The sequence below is a fragment of the Abramis brama genome (assembly GCF_963993115.1).
Source record: "Abramis brama genome assembly, chromosome: 19".
Classification (NCBI taxonomy): domain Eukaryota; kingdom Metazoa; phylum Chordata; class Actinopteri; order Cypriniformes; family Leuciscidae; genus Abramis; species Abramis brama.
Window position 1 is genome coordinate 18,294,554 of NC_139981.1, and position 18,946 is coordinate 18,313,499.

Here is an 18,946-nt window from a genome sequence, read left to right on the forward strand (position 1 = left end):
TTTGAGTCAACATCGGTATATTTGCTCTTGGTTGATATCACACTGAAAATAGGCCAAAGGACAATTTATGTTGTCAACAACTTGGCACCACCTTGACACCAGCACTTGGCATATTTCCAACGACGTTTTTGTAGAACATAAATCTTCAGTCATGCAGTCATGTTATGGACACTGGATCTGTTTTTCAATAAGCAAGATGAGAATTTGTTGACGAGACAGTAGGCGAGCAAAAAAAAAAACATGCAGTCGATGGTGCAGAGATGGAAATTTCCAACACCACAAAAAAAGCACCCCATCTCTAACGCCACTCATTTGTCCAAGCCACGCCCATCAAAACAAACCCACACTGGCGGAGCTTCTGATTGGCTGGGATGAAGGTGTGTCGTAGGGTGTGACGTAGGTTGGCCGTTCTATGAATAGAAAAACGTGGTTCGCGCCGCGATGAGCGGATGTATAACGAAGCTGTATAACAAACAACTGGATGCTGGACGATTGTTGGAGTCTTGGGGGGGACGGTCTTGAGATTTCACCCAAAACTTTAGCTTCAACTTTCGTTATTCACTAACTCATGAATATGAATTAAACGTCGTGGCAGTTCTTTGAGATTCAACAGCCAGTTCCGAGAGAGAGGATTAAAAAGCCACACCGGTCGACAGACTATTTGTTTGAGACAAACCTTCCTTTGCGTTTTTGTATTTAATTTCATAACTCTCCGGTTGAGTCAGCATGGCATCGAGAGGACCACTGTCAAGATTACTGAGATCCACGTTGAGTTCCTGCCAGCAGAACCGATCGCATTCTGTTGCCATTTTGGGTGCTCCGTTTTCCAAAGGACAGGTAATATATAATTCATATTTATTCAAGGAGAACTCTCATAAACTCACCGATGTATAACATTAATGTGACTGCATTTTCCAGAAAAGGAGAGGGGTGGAGCATGGACCCAAAGCCATCCGGGATGCGGGTTTGGTGGAGAGACTTTCAAATCTCGGTAAGTAAGTTACATCATTAGTATTTGTATCATCTATCGGTCTCTCTATTTAGATGTATAAGACTGGAATATATTTATATACAATTATCTCATCATTCATGTAGGTTACCATCTGAATCGCCAATCGCCGTTCAATAAAAGTGAATGTATTATGATTGTCATTCTGCCTCATCAAATACTTGAATACATTCAGCTTTGTTTGAAGTAACACAAGTTGAAGTTTGTGGGTGAACTATCTCTTTAAATAAATTCCTCGCGAGCTCTGCCGAGAATCAGATAGAGGGCACTGCATTAGCTGTTACATCATCCAACGGTCTGTTAGTTACCAACAAATAAAAAAGTGAATGAATTTACAACGACGCATCTGTTTGTAGCATAGTTCAATTGTATGTGTTTTTTAATGCTTGAAAACTTTAAATGAAAGTGTTTTGGTCAATAAAGGAGTTTTGAATGTTGTCTGGCCGCAGAGAAAGAGAGAGGGAGGGGTTAGATTTACTGTAAATGCGTGCAGTTCAGCACCGCGCTTTCACAGATGCCATGAGACAACCCGCTGCCACATCACATAACAATAGGGTATTATGTAATAAACAAAAGCCTAGGGATGGCTCAGTAGGGATCTTGCATTTACATGTATTTATTCATCAGAAGCAACTTCACACAGAAAACGTTTTTGCATTCACACAACAGAAAGAGTACGTGCTTGTAGAGAGATGCAGGCCAGACCGCAGCAAGCGCTTTTCATGTTGTATAACGGCCTCATCAGTCTATTGGGTTTGTCGTAAGGATAATGTTTCAGATGAGCTGACGCAGGCTGCAGTCATGCAAAAACAATGTTGACCTGAATGTAGTTTTTTTTACGGAATGTGATGCAGGCAGAGATATTGTTTCGTGTTTGTCCGGGATAGTCAGAAATGAACCCGAGGAGGTCATCTGTCGTGGATTTTCCAATGCCAGTAAAATATGAAAGCGGTTCCCGTCAGAACTCTGCACAAAACGCTCTGGGACTGTTGGCTTCAGATTACAGGGGAACATTCGTGGTTTTTAATTACAAGTTTCCATAATTAAGTTTGCCTTAAAGGCTAAATAAACAATGAATGTCGCATTAAGTATTTATCTATGTCTGGAAAGAATGGGGAAAAAAACGTTCACTGTCTACGATCCCATAGCAGTAAAATGTCCCGCTTTTTCCATACCTAAGCAAAAAACAATTATTATTTTTAAAGTAAATGTTAAAGGCAAGCATGTAAGAGCTTTACTTATCTTATCTTTATCTTTTACTTAGTATCGACCTGCTAACAAAGTATGCTTTTGACGTGAATATCAGGACCTACTACTAATAATTCCTCTTTACAGTCTTCTGCTTCTTCTGAGTCATCCTGAAATTCCACAGTTGCTCATAGGAATGTCCAAGTCACTTCTTGAGTCTCGCCTACAGTCAGCCAGCTGTTAATTGCATAAACATTGTGCCAAGCTCAGGGCCGCTTTACGTAACTACATATTCTCCATGTAATGCGATAGGTCCTGCTATCTTAAGCCTGGACGTTTTTTCCGTCGGGGTGTATGAACAAACGGCATACTTATGAGACAGATTCGACGACCCCCGTTTCACCTTAGCTGTGGAGGTTTTCCACTTGTTAACGCTGAAAATTTGTATATAATGCGCTGTACATATTTTTGTCTTATGACGGATTTTTCAACATCATATAAAAAAACAATACCTTAAAATCCTTAAAGTTATACACTCTTCTGAATTTATGACCTCCGTTCCTATTTTATTATTATTATTATTATTATTATTATTAAAGAAAATATATGTATTTTTAGAATCGTTAAGCATAATTTTATTTAATCATGAATATTATTTATTTAAAATAAAATATATTTATAATCTATTGATGCAATGTTTATTTGTTGCATCACTTTTACAGATGCTTGGCATCACGTGTTTGGAGCTGTGGAAATAACCAAACACCTTATATGGCAAGCATTCTTGACTAAACTATATCAGCGCTTATCCAATGCAACAAATATAGATGCTTGCTCCAGTTAGTAACTGTTGGTTGTGTATGTCATATGCATATGGCAAGATGTTTAACTAATTACATCTGAAAGCTAAGTTAAATGATTGATACTACATGCTCATTGCTTACAGAAACACAAAATTTGGTGGAGCAAGAACTGCAAATGAACCATAAGTTTTCAAATGCAGTTACAAACTAAATCTTAATATCTGTCTTTGGTTATGACAACCAACTCCCTAATTCCCTTGTAGTTTTCTTATTTTCAAGCAGAAAACACATCTAGTATTTTAAGTATTCTTATTTAAACCTTAACTGGGTCAACTGTGTTCACGTCTATTCCTGTTCAGAGGCCACTGGATGGTACACGTGTCCATCGTAGGTCGCTTTAAAATCTGATGAGTCATTCAACACTGTCACTGAGGCTGGTCTGGTTCTGTCATGCTGGGCCCCATCAGCTGTTTAGACCTTCTCTACTGTCCTCCAATAGGAGTTTCAACCTATATTTCTATATGCCCACTTCAAGACTTGGGCAGATTCTTGCTGGGATTGAGTGACAGAACTGTCACCTGCCAGCTTCGACCTGCCAATCAAATAGTGTGGGAAAGAAGCGAGCGTTTCGTCAGACTTGGCAGAAAGTGTGGAAGTTTTAATGCCAGTGTTAATAGTAATTGTCAAGTGACATGTCAGTTTATTTATATGTCCTGTCTTGTTGTAGACTACCCTGTGCATGATTTTGGAGACCTGACCTTCAAGCATCTGGAAAAAGATGAACACTTTATGCGCGTGCCGTTCCCACGCACAGTTGGACGTGCCAATCAGCTGCTATCAGGAGCTGTGAGCGGCGCAGTGGGGGCGGGACATACCTGCATCATGTTGGGGGGAGACCACAGGTACACACAATTTTACTGTGTATTTTTCTCATTTATATGGTAAAAAATCTGATTCTTGTATGATGGTCTTTATGTTAGTATGTAGTTATGGGTCATTGCCAATGGAAAAATGTCAGTTTATATTCAGTTGCCTATTCCAACTAAAGTCTTTGCAGTTTTGTCTTTTTGGCACAAGCATGAAGTAATGCTGTGGCAGTCTGGCTAAGCCGAAGACAGTTTTCTCACTTCGCTTCTAAAAGGTCAAGGTTTTTCCTTTAGTCGCGGGAAGCTGTTTGTATTTCCAGCTAGCTGAATCCCAAATTGTCCGATCAAAACTAGTCTGATAAATAAAAATTTTTGATGTAATCTGTGTTGAACTTGTTCTATAAAGGCCAAAATCAGCAAAGAAAGGCTGCGTTTGTGATAACATGTGAGATGCTTTCATTCCCACAGCCTAGCGATTGGTTCAGTGGAAGGCCACGCTCAGCAGTGCCCTGACCTGTGTCTGATTTGGGTGGACGCTCATGCGGACATCAACACTCCTCTGACTTCACCTTCTGGAAACCTCCACGGCCAGTCTGTAGCATTCTTACTTAAGGACCTGCAGAACAAGGTGATTAGCATTCATGCACAAAAGATATGTTGATGTTATGCAATCTCTGACATGACTTAAATTCCTGTATCTCAAAGAAGATAACACTTGCAGCTGACTTTTTTCCAATTAAAAGTAATTTGTCTCCAGAAAATATCTGATAAGCTTTACTTAAACTTAAAGCCGTTATATTCTGCTTTGTAAATTGCAGATGCCAGAGGTTCCTGGATTTTCCTGGATGAAACCCTTCCTGTCTGCCAGAGATCTGGTCTACATCGGCCTCAGAGATGTGGATCCAGGCGAGCAGTAAGCACACTGTTTTTTCCCAAAATGACATCCAGGATTTGCCACCTGTAACCTGTTCTAAAGCCTATGCTACTAAATCACCAATTGTCATTCCATAGGCTATTTATATAACTGGCATTACCTGTAACTGCCAATAGGGCACAAAACAGAAAGATCTATGATAAACATTAGACTGTTAATACAGTATAAATACATTTACAATTTGGTATATATACACTACTGTACAAACATTTGGGGTCAGAAAGATTTTCAGTATCTTATGCTCAACAATGCTGCATTTATTTGATCAAAAATGCAGTAAAAACAGTAATATTGTTAAATATTATTACACTGTTTTTGATTTAAATAATTACAAATTTTTATTTATTCCTGTGATGGCACAAAGCTTAATTTGTACAGTGTTACATGATCCTTCAGAAATCATTCTAATATGATGACAGTTCAAAAGTTATTTTTTATGTAAAAAGTCTTTAGTCCTTACTTAATACAATGAGAGGGAGACAAAGACATACACAATTCAAAACTGCATTAATACTACTTGTTACTAATTTGATTTTATTCATCTCAGTATAATCCTGAAGACCCTGGGAATTCAGTACTTCTCTATGCGGGACATTGACAGAATGGGCATTCAGAGAGTAATGGAGGTCACTTTAGATCACCTCTTGGCAAGGTATAGTGATATTGCGAAAAACATACACACTTATTTAATTAGTAGTGGTACTTCTGTAAACATCCACCTCCTGTCTACTGTAAAACTCTTTAAATGCGGGTGGAATAGTTTTCTGGGTGAACCAATGTCATATCACAAGCTGCTTTATTTAACCTGACTTTATGTCACCTTTGAATACTATGTGGCACTGTATCTCAGTTGAATCCGTGTATGCTACCTCACAATCAGACAATACAACCTATGTCATTTGTCACTGTTACTTGTTTTAATATCAGGAAACAAAGGCCGATCCACCTGAGTTTTGACATTGATGCTTTTGACCCATCCCTGGCTCCCGCCACTGGAACTCCTGTTAATGGAGGACTGACCTATAGGGAGGGCATCTATGTAACAGAGGAGATCCACAACACAGGTACAGATCTACAATTCACAACTGAAATCAAATAAATCCTAAAACTGATGCTAAATACTACCTTTTCCGGACTACACAGGTTTACTCTCTGTGATGGACGTGGTTGAAGTGAACCCAACACTAGGAGCCACGCCTGAGGCTGTGGAGGCCACATCCAGCCTAGCCGTTGACGTCATCGCATCTGCTCTCGGTCAGACACGTGAAGGTGCGCATGTCGCCTTCCCGAAGATTCCAGAACCAAAAGAGGACACTGAGCTGCGGATATGAAGCACCAGCTAATCAAGGACTTTGACAAACTAACCACTTCGCATTCCAAAGTCTAAAAGAAAAACATTGAAGGATTTGCCGAGACTGAGCACCAGACTTAAGATTTAATTTGAAGGTTACAGTAGTCTTGGTCAGAAAAAATTGTTGCCTCACTGGTAAAGTGCTGCTTTAAGCGCATGGGTGAGATTTATTATGTACCTGCCACTAATTTCAGCTTTGCTAAAAAAAAATTTTTTTTAAAAAAAAAGCTGAGATCTGGATTCTCTGTATTTTAGGACTAATCTGTCTGAAAATTAAATTGTTTTTAATGTTTGTCAGCTGTCATGGGATTAGTAGGTAACCCCTGATCACACTCTGGGACTTGCTGCAGGAAAAAGTGACATTTTTGAAGGCTGAGGTGACTCTTTACTGTGGTGGACTGATTGAATTTACTTTCATTTGAAACCTGTTTGCACTTTTGGACCAGAACTGGTTATGTTGTATTTATATGTTTGTTTGTTTCTTTCACGTCTGCTTTTAATGGCTAATCTAATCCTACGGGTTTGGTTGGGTTGAGACCGAGTGATCTTTTTTTTTTTTAAATAGTGGATAAGTTATTTTAGTAATTTTCATACATATTTAATGAAAATATGTATGAAAAATCATGTATGAATGCATTTTGTACAACTTTTCAGATCTGTATTCACCACCAGTACCAGTATCTTAAGGAATGGAGGGTTGATTTGTTGCATTTCTCTGTTTCGATAAGTGTTTTGTTGCAATAAACTAATGTACTGGAGACAGACTGTGACTTGTCCTTGACTGAGTGGTTTGAAACTCCTGATGACCTATCAATAACTAACATTAAATGAGAGAATCGGGCTGGGCGGTATGACGGTATACATAGTTACCACGGTATAAAATGTCAACCAACAGAGTTTACATTTTACCCGGACAGTTTAGAGGAGCGCACATGCTCGCAACGGGGAAAGTATTATGAATGAAGCTTAGGCTAATTGACAACAACAATTAATATATCAATATCCTAACGAATAGAAATAGCCTTACATAATGTAAAGTTATCGTAATCTTACCGTCTCTTTTGTGTACAGTTACTTTTTACACAGAATTAGCATTCAGCGTGGACGCGCAAGCGGTTGCCGTGGTAATGAACAATACCTGTTTGTTAAGCTAATGTTATCCTGTATCTGAGGGTAAATTACTAAATATTGAGAATGCAGCGGCGTGTATTGTATTTTTCCAACTCCAAACAATCGGCCACTGATCGGAACCAGCTGGTAAAATCTTCCTTAGATTCGATACGTCTCTCTTGACGCTCCGATCGCATATTAATGATGCAAAAGACCCGCGCGTGCACTGTGAGCGGCGGTGTGACAGCGGTGTCACCAGGTTACAGTAAAATAATGACGCGGTTACAAGGGGTGTATAATTTAAACTTAACAGTCGCTGCTATTCAGTTAGCATACTTGCTTCTGAGCTCTTCCCTCTCTTGATTAAAGCTCCAGGTGAAGAGCTGCCAGTTATCTTAAAAAGAGCAAAACAAGCCCTTTAAATACACAGTTTAACCCTTTCATGCATGAATTATGATAACCTCAGTCAGGATTTTTTTCCTATGTGTTTTTATTGCTCTTAGGGCATGAAAAACAAGAATTGATTTTTATTTAATTTTTTTACAAATTTTTCAAAGAGATCTTCAGATGTCCACTTGAGTGGACAGCATGCGGTTATGGTTTAAACTTAAGATATACTATATTAAATATAAGACAATAATCAAACAGATAAAGTATGTGAATTTAACAAACTAATCAATGCAATTATATCAAATCATGTGAAAACTATAAAATATATACAAAAAATATAAATGCAAAATATTGCAAAGGCTTCATACAACTTTATACAAGTTGCACTTAGCGTATCTTTGATATCAGAACATGAGGACGTGATTCCATCAGAATTTTCTACAGTCTGTCAAGGTACAACTGTGGAAACCACTCAGATGCTCTCTCCAGTGCACCAGAGTATGGAGATTTACCCTTATTAGCTGATAATTCTGATTATGTTCAAGATGGACATGCACATTTCTATCATAGCCCTCCTCTGAGAAAACCTAGCGATACGTTTTTTCAATCTCATCTGAAATGATCAGTGTTGGGGGTAATACATTACAAGTAACATGCATAACCCATTCAGATTACTTTTTTTATGTTACAAGTAAAGTAATGTGTTACAAGTAACATGCATTACCTAATCAGATTACTTTTTGATGTAACAAGTAAAGAAACACATTACAAGTAACATGCATTATGTAATCAGATTACTTTTTGATGTTATGAGTTAAGAAACGCATTACAATAACGCACATTACATAATCAGATTACTTTTTGATGTTATGAGGAAGGAAACGCATTACAAGTAACATGCATTATGTAATCAGATTACTTTTTGATGTTATGAGTAAAGAAACGCATTAAAAGTAACATGCATTACGTAATCAGATTACTTTTTGATGTTATGAGTAAAGAAACGCATTAAAAGTAACATGCATTACGAAATCAGATTACTTTTTGATCTAACAAGTAATGCATTACAAGTGTCATACATTATGTAATCGCATGACTTTTTTCGATGTCAATGAAAACTACATTCTAATAATACAAATACATTTATTTACAGTAGAAAAAGTCAATGCATATTAACTTTTTAAGTTTTAAATTTCAAAAACAATATTCACATTATAATTATGAATTGTAGCTGAAATATAGCCATTGCATGCATGACGTCCACTACAGTGGACATGTGATTAATCAGAGTTTTCTCTCAATCTAAAATCAAAACTTGGAAAATTTTACTGTGATATGACTCATTAGATATTGCTTGATGCTGCAATATTTTTTTTACCTACAAGAGTCTTCTAGGATAGAAGGAATGGGTGGATATTCCGGAGCAACTTGGCATGTCTGACTGACCCTTGGCCATCTTGGTTTGGAGGGGGAAAAAATCGAAACACAAAGGCTTGCCACTTGGTTGCAATTTATAGGATGATGCACCAGGGTCCAATGAAGAGGCTGATGTGCAACTTTGCCATAAAAACCCGTGCAAATTCAAGAAAATGCTTTTTTAATAGCTGTCCACTGTAGTGACCACTATGCTTGAAAGGGTTAATAAGCAGACATGGCAAAACTGTACCGGGGAACACATTTAACCGATATAAATAGTTTTAGTGACCCAGCTAGCAGGGAACGTTCTCAGAACTTTTGCTAACATTCCCTACAAGTTTGGTTAATGTTCTAAAGAAAACATTTGAATGTAATGTTTACCGAACATTTTAAGGATGTTTTCTCATTTTAAAAAATGTTCCTATAACGTTATATGAAAACTAAGATATAACATTTTAACTGCAACATTCAAAAGATGTTTTGGGAATGTTTCTGAAGTAACAAGTTGTACTATGATCTCAAAATATCATTGTCCCTATGTTTCATTATAACAAAAGAAAAACGTTCTCTCTGTCACGTTAGGAAAATGTTTTGAGGATATCATTGAGAGATGAGATGTTTAATGTTCTTTATAAAACGTTCTTCTAATGTTACGAGTTAACAAAATTATAACATTTTATTTGCAACATTTTGAGAATATTTTGGGAATGTTGTTAAAGTTAAAGTTTGTACAATGATCTCAAAATAACATTGTCCCAATGTTTCGTGAAAACAAAAGAAGAACATTCTACTTGCAACATTTTGAGCATATTTTGGGAATGTTGCTAAAGTTAAAGTTTGTACAATGATCTCAATATAACATTGTCCCAATGTTTCGTGAAAACAAAAGAAGAACATTCTACTTGCAACATTTTGAGCATATTTTGGGAATGTTGCTAAAGTTAAAGTTTGTACAATGATCTCAAAATAACATTGTCCCAATGTTTCGTGAAAACAAAAGAAGAACATATACTTGCAACATTTTGAGCATATTTTGGGAATGTTGCTAAAGTTAGAGTTTGTACAATGATCTCAAAATAACATTGTCCCAATGTTTCATAAAAACAAAAGAAGAACATTCTACTTGCAACATTTTGAGCATATTTTGGGAATGTTGCTAAAGTTAAAGTTTGTACAATGATCTCAAAATAACATTGTCCCAATGTTTCATAAAAACAAAAGAAGAACATTCTTCTTGCAACATTTTGAGCATATTTTGGGAATGTTGCTAAAGTTAAAGTTTGTACAATGATCTCAAAATAACATTGTCCCAATGTTTCGTGAAAACAAAAGAAGAACATATACTTGCAACATTTTGAGCATATTTTGGGAATGTTGCTAAAGTTAAAGTTTGTACAATGATCTCAAAATAACATTGTCCCAATGTTTCGTGAAAACAAAAGAAGAACATATACTTGCAACATTTTGAGCATATTTTGGGAATGTTGCTAAAGTTAAAGTTTGTACAATGATCTCAATATAACATTGTCCCAATGTTTCATAAAAACAAAAGAAGAACATTCTTCTTGCAACATTTTGAGCATATTTTGGGAATGTTGCTAAAGTTAAAGTTTGTACAATGATCTCAATATAACATTGTCCCAATGTTTCGTGAAAACAAAAGAAGAACATTCTACTTGCAACATTTTGAGCATATTTTGGGAATGTTGCTAAAGTTAAAGTTTGTACAATGATCTCAAAATAACATTGTCCCAATGTTTCGTGAAAACAAAAGAAGAACATTCTACTTGCAACATTTTGAGCATATTTTGGGAATGTTGCTAAAGTTAAAGTTTGTACAATGATCTCAATATAACATTGTCCCAATGTTTCATAAAAACAAAAGAAGAACATTCTTCTTGCAACATTTTGAGCATATTTTGGGAATGTTGCTAAAGTTAAAGTTTGTACAATGATCTCAATATAACATTGTCCCAATGTTTCGTGAAAACAAAAGAAGAACATTCTACTTGCAACATTTTGAGCATATTTTGGGAATGTTGCTAAAGTTAAAGTTTGTACAATGATCTCAAAATAACATTGTCCCAATGTTTCGTGAAAACAAAAGAAGAACATTCTCTCTGTCACATTAGGAAAATGTTTTGAGGATATCATTGAGAGATGAGATGTTGAATGTTCTTTATAAAACGTTCTTGTAATGTTATGTGTTAACACAATTAGAACATTTTACTTGCAACATTTTGAGGATGTTTTGAGGATGTTGTTGAGATAACAGATTATATAATGTTCTCAGTAAAACATTGGCACAATGTTCCATAATAACAGGAGGAACATTATCAAAACAATGTTCGTAAAATGTTTTGAGGATATCACTGAGACCTGAGATGATGAGTGTTTTTAAAAAAACGTTCTTGTAATGTGACATGTTAACAAAACTAGAACATTTTAAATGTAACATTTAGCAATCAAACTACACAATTATTGTTAAATTGAGCTTGCTGGTCAGACAGCAGGCCAACAGGGTTCATGATGGAACATATGGTGCGTTTAAGTCCTCCTGGGAAGTTTGTATTCATGAGGTTTTACAATTTTTTTAACGTTTTAAATTAATGAAGCCACTGTAAACTTTATCATCACATATTATACTGTTATATATTAATGCTATCATATTTTGTGCAGGCATTAGCTTATTTCATTGTCACTGCTGAATACCTAAGTATAGTGGTATCCCACAATGTTTCCCACTGACACGCCCCTAACTCTTCAAGATCGGGGTTAAAGAAAATCCTGAGCTTCCTACTCATATTCTCATCATTGTGTTGGCGTTCAACTTGTAAATACGATCTTTATGACATGACTTGAATGCACCAATAGCTCTAGCTTAATTAGGGACAATCCATACAAACACTCTTTTCTAAAATACATTACAGACTGTCACAGTGAGAAGTTATTCGTCCTGTATCAACGCTAAAGGCCTAACCACTGCAGTCAACACCTTGGAGTCTATCCATGCTGTTAAATAAAAGTCTGTAGACAAGGGTTAGGGTTAGAGTTAGGGTTAACCTTAACCCTTAATTTCTAACCCAGACCCGGTTTCACAGAGTTTAGATTAAGCCAGGATTAGGCCTTAGTGCATTTAATTAGCTTTAAAAAATGTGCCTTAGAAATAAGAAAAAAGAAACATTACTGGTGTGCATCTTGAGACAAAACAATGGCACTGACATATTTTAAGATTTGTCAGTGCAAGTTGCTTTCAGGTAAAACAGCTCAAACGTGCATTTTAGTCTGGGACTACAGGCTTAAACCTTGCCTGTGAAACCCGGGGTATATGTTGCAACTTGTATAGAATTATGCCAATGTTAGCAAAGTGTTGCGTTGGACAGAGGATTAACCCTAAACTAACAGGTTGTGTAACAGTGCCACACAGGGTGAAAAGCAAGTTGACATTATTAGGCATAAGAGTGTTTCTAAAGGAAAGGTCAATATTTTGTTAAAGTGCAAAAGGATCATTATGGGTCACATGAATGTAACTCTAATGTCACCATGACACCAATCCATTATTTTTTCATGTAGGTAGGTATACAGAATTGTATATGAATAGCCTACATATGCAATGTTTGCTCTGTTTAATATATAATATGTTTGCTCTTTTAAACTGCTGTTGGCAGAGCAGTGGTAAATATAATTTTGTTATATATGGTATATATTATTTATGTTATTTATTATTATTATTTATATGTTATTGTAAGTTTTTTTTTTTTTTATCATGCACTGCAATGAAGACACCATTTAACCAATTGATTAAATATAACAGCCAGCTTACAAATACAACTAAATAAATAGCACGTGCACATTTTTTTCATATTCTTTCTTTTAAAACATGTCATCTTTTCCTGTAATTGCAATGTTACCACATTATTGGCTGTCTCTTCGAGTTGTTTTGAGCATGATTGGTTATTCAGACTGTCATCCTGGAATCTGGCCAATGGCAGCTATGCGCGCCTTTTACTGGTCAAGTTTGAATATTCGTCTATTAGAGTGTGTGTGTGTGTGTGTGTGTGTGTGTGTGTGTGTGTGTGTGTGTGTGTGTGTGTGTGTGTGTGTGTGTGTGTGTGTGTGTGTGTGTGTGTGTGTGTGTGTGGGATCTTCAGTACTAGCCTCCTTCGGTTCTGTGGCTTTTACATTGTTTAAAACATGGATTATTTTGCATCGTACTGTTACATTTTTATTTTGAGCGAGTTGCGGGATGTAAATGGACAACGAATTTTAACAACGTACGTGTAACGGACATATTGCAATCTGCGGAAGGTAAATAACTTTATTTTATATAAAAATACATTCTGCTACATCAAAATATAGTGTGTTAAATTGAGAAGCCAATTTTAAATGCGATTAGAGCAATATCGACATTATGTCAATGTTTCAGGCTAAGCATGTGTAAATATTGTCAGCTAACTTAGTTTTTGATAAAAAAAAATAAAAAAAGGAGCTATTGTAAAGCTGAACTGAGAACATTGTGTCTTTATACAGAGAGGAACTCGAACCACACTATGAAAACTAGGCTTTTGAATATTGTTGATCGCGGGATATCGGCCTACCGTCAAAATGATGAGTCATCATCATAATATGTTTTTGAGCTGGTGAGTAAAATTTTGCAAGCTTTTGCAAATGTCTCTTTTAGTAAGTAAATACAAATAGCTAATAATATTGCTGTATGTGTGTGTTTCCCATTATCTAGGAATTTTGGGAATAAATATTATCCAGCCACAAGATCTTCAGTTGCGGTGAGTATTGTCATAGTAAAATACACGTGAAATAGAGGCAGAACATGTAAACTCTGCTCAAAGGCACACTGTTCCAAACCCTCCAGACAATATTTTACCTGTCTTCTTGATATGAGTTTACGGGCCTAGCTGACCCAAACATAAATGTCCTTCCAAAATGAAATTATTTTCAAACCTGTATGACTTACTTCTGTGAAACACAAGAATGTTGGGAATAAAACAACATTGGAACCCATTTTATGGAAAAAAACAAAACAGTGAAGTCATTTCTCAAGATATCTTAATTAAGGTTATACAAAATAAATTCATACAGTTTTGGAACAACATGGAGTACCGGTAAATAACGAGAGAACTTTTTAGGACATGTTCCCAGGGTCCTTTGCTAAATTAACCATGGTTTTTATTATAGTAAAGTGTAGAAACAATGTTTTTATGGTGGATTGATTACAATAATTTATTACCATTTAGTTAGTGTAGCAAAACCATGGTTAATGTTAGTAAGGGTTCTCCAGATTTATATAGCCTAACACTTAAGGAAAACATAAAAAATGGTCCTATGTCACCCAGATCAATAGTCTGTTAACACACATTAACACACTTTTTAAATTTTCTTAAGATCAAGCATTGGAACAATGTTCACGGAGCAGAACAGGCACCAACAGAGAAACAAGTCCATCACTAGTAAGTATCCACTGCATTTTATAAAACCGTAGTCAATTTTAAAGGCACAGTGCACTCCAAAATAAAAATGATCTCTTTTTTTCTCCCTCGTGCCTGATTTATATCTGTCCCAGATTTATATCTGACTTTCTTTCCACAGAGATTTTTAGAAAAATTATCATTAAAGAGAATCATATAAAGAGAAATGTGGGAGGAGCTTGAATTTATTACCTAGCCCTGTTTGTTTGAACCGCGAGAGCCGTCAAAGCTTATGCTACTCCTACGTCATACATCGACAAGAGGCTTTTATAGTCTACACGTCGGACGCAAGCAACTTGCAGTTTTGCCCCCACCAACAACGCATAGTATTGCATACAATGGTGCGTCGCGTATCAAAAACTGGGACGACACATTTTGCTACGCATAGATGCATAATGGCGGCCGAAGTGTAGCGATGCGTAGCCTTGCAGGCGCGTATGCGTAGCGATGCGTTGACTCTATAACTCTTTGGGCGTAATTTGACTTGCATATGGCTGTCTGCTGGAAGCTAGTTATTTAAGTCGATAAAGTTATAAATATGGTAGGGCTGGGGGAATTAACACGTTAATCTTTGCGATTAATTTGAGATGCATAACGAGTTAAAAAAAAAATAACGCAATTAACGCAGCACTTTTTTTGCCTCGTTTTAATGACTTCCTGTTGCGGAAAAGGCTGCAAAATATGCCGTCCCGCCCCTCCGTGTTCGGCGATCAGGTTTTATTCTCACGCAGCTTTCATGAGCGGGTCTTTTCCGCACCGCGCTCTCCATTCCGTGTGTGTGTCGGCGCACTGACACACACACACAACATTGAGCAAACATTGAGCTCTTTGCTCAATGTTCTGCTCCGTGTTTGCGCTGCGTGTTCTGCTCTGTCGTTAACGGCCCAAACGCTCCAATCATGTACCGATCATGCACTGGAAAGCAAAGTCAAATAACGTGAATTTTCTCAGTAGTAGACTTCTGTGAAATAGCCCTACTGAGCTGGTATAGTCATGCTGGCAACAATGGTAAAATTACCTGCTCTGATCACATGCTCTTGTAATAATAGCTTTGTAGGACTATGTTTTATTTTGATAATTAGTAAAAAAAAAAAATATAATAATAAATTGTTAAATTGATTATGTTGATTGATTATTGAAAAATAATAATATATTGATATATTGATGTTTAATATTATTTTAATACAGGGCTATTTTCTGTTCCTTTTTTCCTGTGTTGTTTAATTAGGTTATTCTAAGTTTAAATATTGATGATTACAAGCTTGGGGGAAATGCAATTAATTGCATTTAATTACAGCAAATTGTGTAAATAATCAGTTACTTTTTTTTAATCGATTCCCAGCCCTAAAATATGGATATGTTTCTTACACGAACGCATCACTTCGCTTCACCTTTCGCCTTTATTAACCTGCCAGAGCCGTGTGGAGTACTTTTATCATGGATGGATGCATTTTTATGGACTTGTCAAAAAAATCCCACAGGGAGCTACAGAATAAGAAATCTTTGAAGTCCACTTTTTTACTGTCTGTTTCCATCAGTAAAATTACCGGGTTTTTTTGTTTGTTTTTCTCTCAGAATTGTGAGGCAGGAACACACAATTGCAAGAAAATATCAGAATTGTGAGCTGTCTTTTTTACTCCCCTCAGAATTCACCCTTCGAGGGAGTTTGATTGACAGGTATTTATTTTTTACATTTCTATTTTACAAAAAATATTTTTTTTCTACAGAAATTACACAAATTAAACGTTGAGACTTTGTTTCATATCAAAAGTAACCTGCTCTGTCTTGTCTCGGCGTTTAGACGTTTCAACGTTTTTTCTTTGATCCGCAATGTATTTTTCATTGCGTGACAACATGATGTGTGGCGTGAGAGCGCCATGGCTTGTTGGACATAGCAACAGTAACTAAAGGGGGCGGGTCTTTGCAAATTGCATTAACCATGGCTGCCTGTTAATTATCACTGGACTACTTCGCTCTCGCATCTCCCAAAAGTTTTTTTTTGTTTTGTTTTCTTGATTCCATTTTAATGGTTTAATTAAATTGCTATAACCAATTATTTAAAATGTAATGATTTAAGCAAAACTTTCTTCAAAGGTTAAACCAAACTTTTATTTGACGGATTGCCGTGTAGACCTTTGAGTCTCTCTGTGTTTTATGATGATAGTTTTTCTCAAATGAAGCTAAAATGCTGCTGAAGAGCGGCTGTATTGATGAAGTGCATTAATGTCCTCATATAGAAAAGACAGCAAAAACAAAATAAGCCAGAATTGCTTTTTTTTCTCAGGTTTTACTAATTTATCCTGTGATTCTGACTTTCAAACAGCCAATTGCGAGTTTATATATCGCACTTCTGAGAAAAAAAAGTTTGAATTGTGAGTCGCAATTACCTTTTTTAAAAATTGTATTCCATGGCGGAAACAAGCTTTCATATGCACAGACAGTAGCTCACATTTAACATGCAGATTGTGCGCACACAGAAACCTACTGGAGCACAGAAAGTTAGTGTCAACACTGTCCTGTGATTTCTCAATAAGAAACTGCGTAGAAACAGAAGTTATAGCATATTTCTTTCTGCTTTTGAAGTAACTAAAACTTACAGCTTAGCTAATAGCAAAGAGACGATACACAGGTATGATTAAATCACACTAGAAATTGTTCCATCGCCAATGCATTCAAATGCAGTTCTACTTTATCTGTATCTGATTTAAAACAAGCAGAAATCTGTAAGAAATGTAACAATCCATAGACAATATAACTGATGAAAATGAGCTGTTCGTGAGCAGAGCAGTGCAAAAGCATCGTGGGCAGTGCTGTGACATGCTGCAGCTGTGCTCAAGGTGACCTGAGTTCAAGGTTAACACTTCTCAAGCCAAGTTTGTAGTTTGTTAAAATAATTTAGCCTCTAGTTGTGTTATTAACATGTATATAATGGATTAAGTATATGTTTTAAATTACAGAAACAAAATAGATACTCATAAGGTATCATATTTATACTTTTAAATAAACTAATCTAATTAATTTCTGATTAATAATTAGGCTGGCTAATTTTGAAAGTTTTCAAAGTCAATATTGCTTGTGATCTTAATATGTAATATGTATTTGTATTATTTTTGTTTACACTGTTGCATGATCTTCTTTTATAGGCTATGAGGAAAAACTCTACCATGCACACAGAGAATGGAGCTCAATTCTGGGATAGCAGCTGAAAAACAAGAAGAGAAGAACAGTAGAACACCTATTAATGCAGATGACTTTATTCTTTTTCTGCAAGAACCAAGACAACCAAAGACTGATGATGAGCGCTCTGAGCAAACAGCAGTCAAGACTTTGACTTTACTGAGTTCTTCATGTAATGTTGGGCATCTACTGTACGCAGAACTTCTAATAATTTATGTGGATGCCATTCATAATCCTGTTAGATTTTTGTTTTATTTTAGAGATTAATACAATTTTATGTTTTAACAATGTTATAGCTAAGCATTTTTTGTTTAAGAGAACATTTTGGGAACAAAAATAAAAACACCCCCTGAAAACTTTCTAAGAACGTTAGAGAATAATGTTGTAAGAATGTTACACCTAAACATTTGAATAATGTTTTTAAATAATGTTATCCGAACATTTAAAAGAACATTCTGGGAACAAAAATAAAACTATCCGCTTACAACATTATAAGAACGTTAGAGAATAATGTTATAAGAATGTTATTACTAAACATTTTAATAATGTTTTTAAAAAAATTTTCTCTAAACATTTAAAAAAACATTCTGGGAACAAAAATAAAACTACCCGCTGAAAACATTATAAGAACGTTAGAGAATAATGTTATAAAAATGTTACTACTAAACATTTTAATAATGTTTTTAAAGAATGTTCTCCAAACTTTTAAAAGAACATTCTGGGAACAAAAATAAAACTACCCGCTGAAAACTTTCTAAGAACGTTAGAGAATAATGTTAAAAGAATGTTACTACTAAACATTTTAATAATGTTTTTAAAGAATGTTCTCCAAACTTTTAAAAGAACATTCTAAGAACAAAAATAAAACTAGCCGCTGAAAACTTTCTAATAACGTTAGAGAATAATGTTAAAAGAATGTTACTACTAAACATTTTAATAATGTTTTTAAAGAATGTTCTCCAAACTTTTAAAAGAACATTCTGGGAACAAAAATAAAACTAGCCGCTGAAAACATTTATAGAACAATACATGCTAATGTTCTTAGAACATTTTTAGAACAAAAAATTTCTAGCTGGGGATATCCTACAAAATTAAAAGGAAGTAACTGTAATTTATTATGAATAGAATAGTTCAATATAAAATACATTTTTTTAATTTAGTTTTTGTCATGTCAAATGGTAATAAATAAATAAATAAATGTATTCATGTATGTTATGCT

At 35.5% G+C, this 18,946-nt stretch overlaps 1 protein-coding gene and 1 long non-coding RNA gene across 2 annotated transcripts; both read left to right on the forward strand.

The window, feature by feature from the left end:
- Positions 1 to 167: 167 nt before the first annotated feature.
- arg2 (arginase 2) lies at positions 168 to 6,915 on the forward strand. The gene is made up of 8 exons (XM_084093056.1): positions 168 to 837; positions 919 to 991; positions 3,728 to 3,902; positions 4,335 to 4,494; positions 4,685 to 4,779; positions 5,348 to 5,452; positions 5,728 to 5,864; positions 5,944 to 6,915. The coding sequence occupies exons 1-8, from the start codon at positions 727 to 729 to the stop codon at positions 6,129 to 6,131; spliced, it is 1,044 nt and encodes a 347-aa protein (XP_083949182.1). The 5' UTR covers positions 168 to 726; the 3' UTR covers positions 6,132 to 6,915.
- Positions 6,916 to 13,137: 6,222 nt separating this feature from the next.
- Positions 13,138 to 18,272, forward strand: LOC311069987. The gene is made up of 6 exons (XR_014603592.1): positions 13,138 to 13,375; positions 13,598 to 13,707; positions 13,806 to 13,851; positions 14,468 to 14,532; positions 16,126 to 16,227; positions 17,694 to 18,272. It is a non-coding gene; the product is annotated as an uncharacterized lncRNA (long non-coding RNA).
- The last annotated feature ends 674 nt before the right edge of the window (positions 18,273 to 18,946 follow it).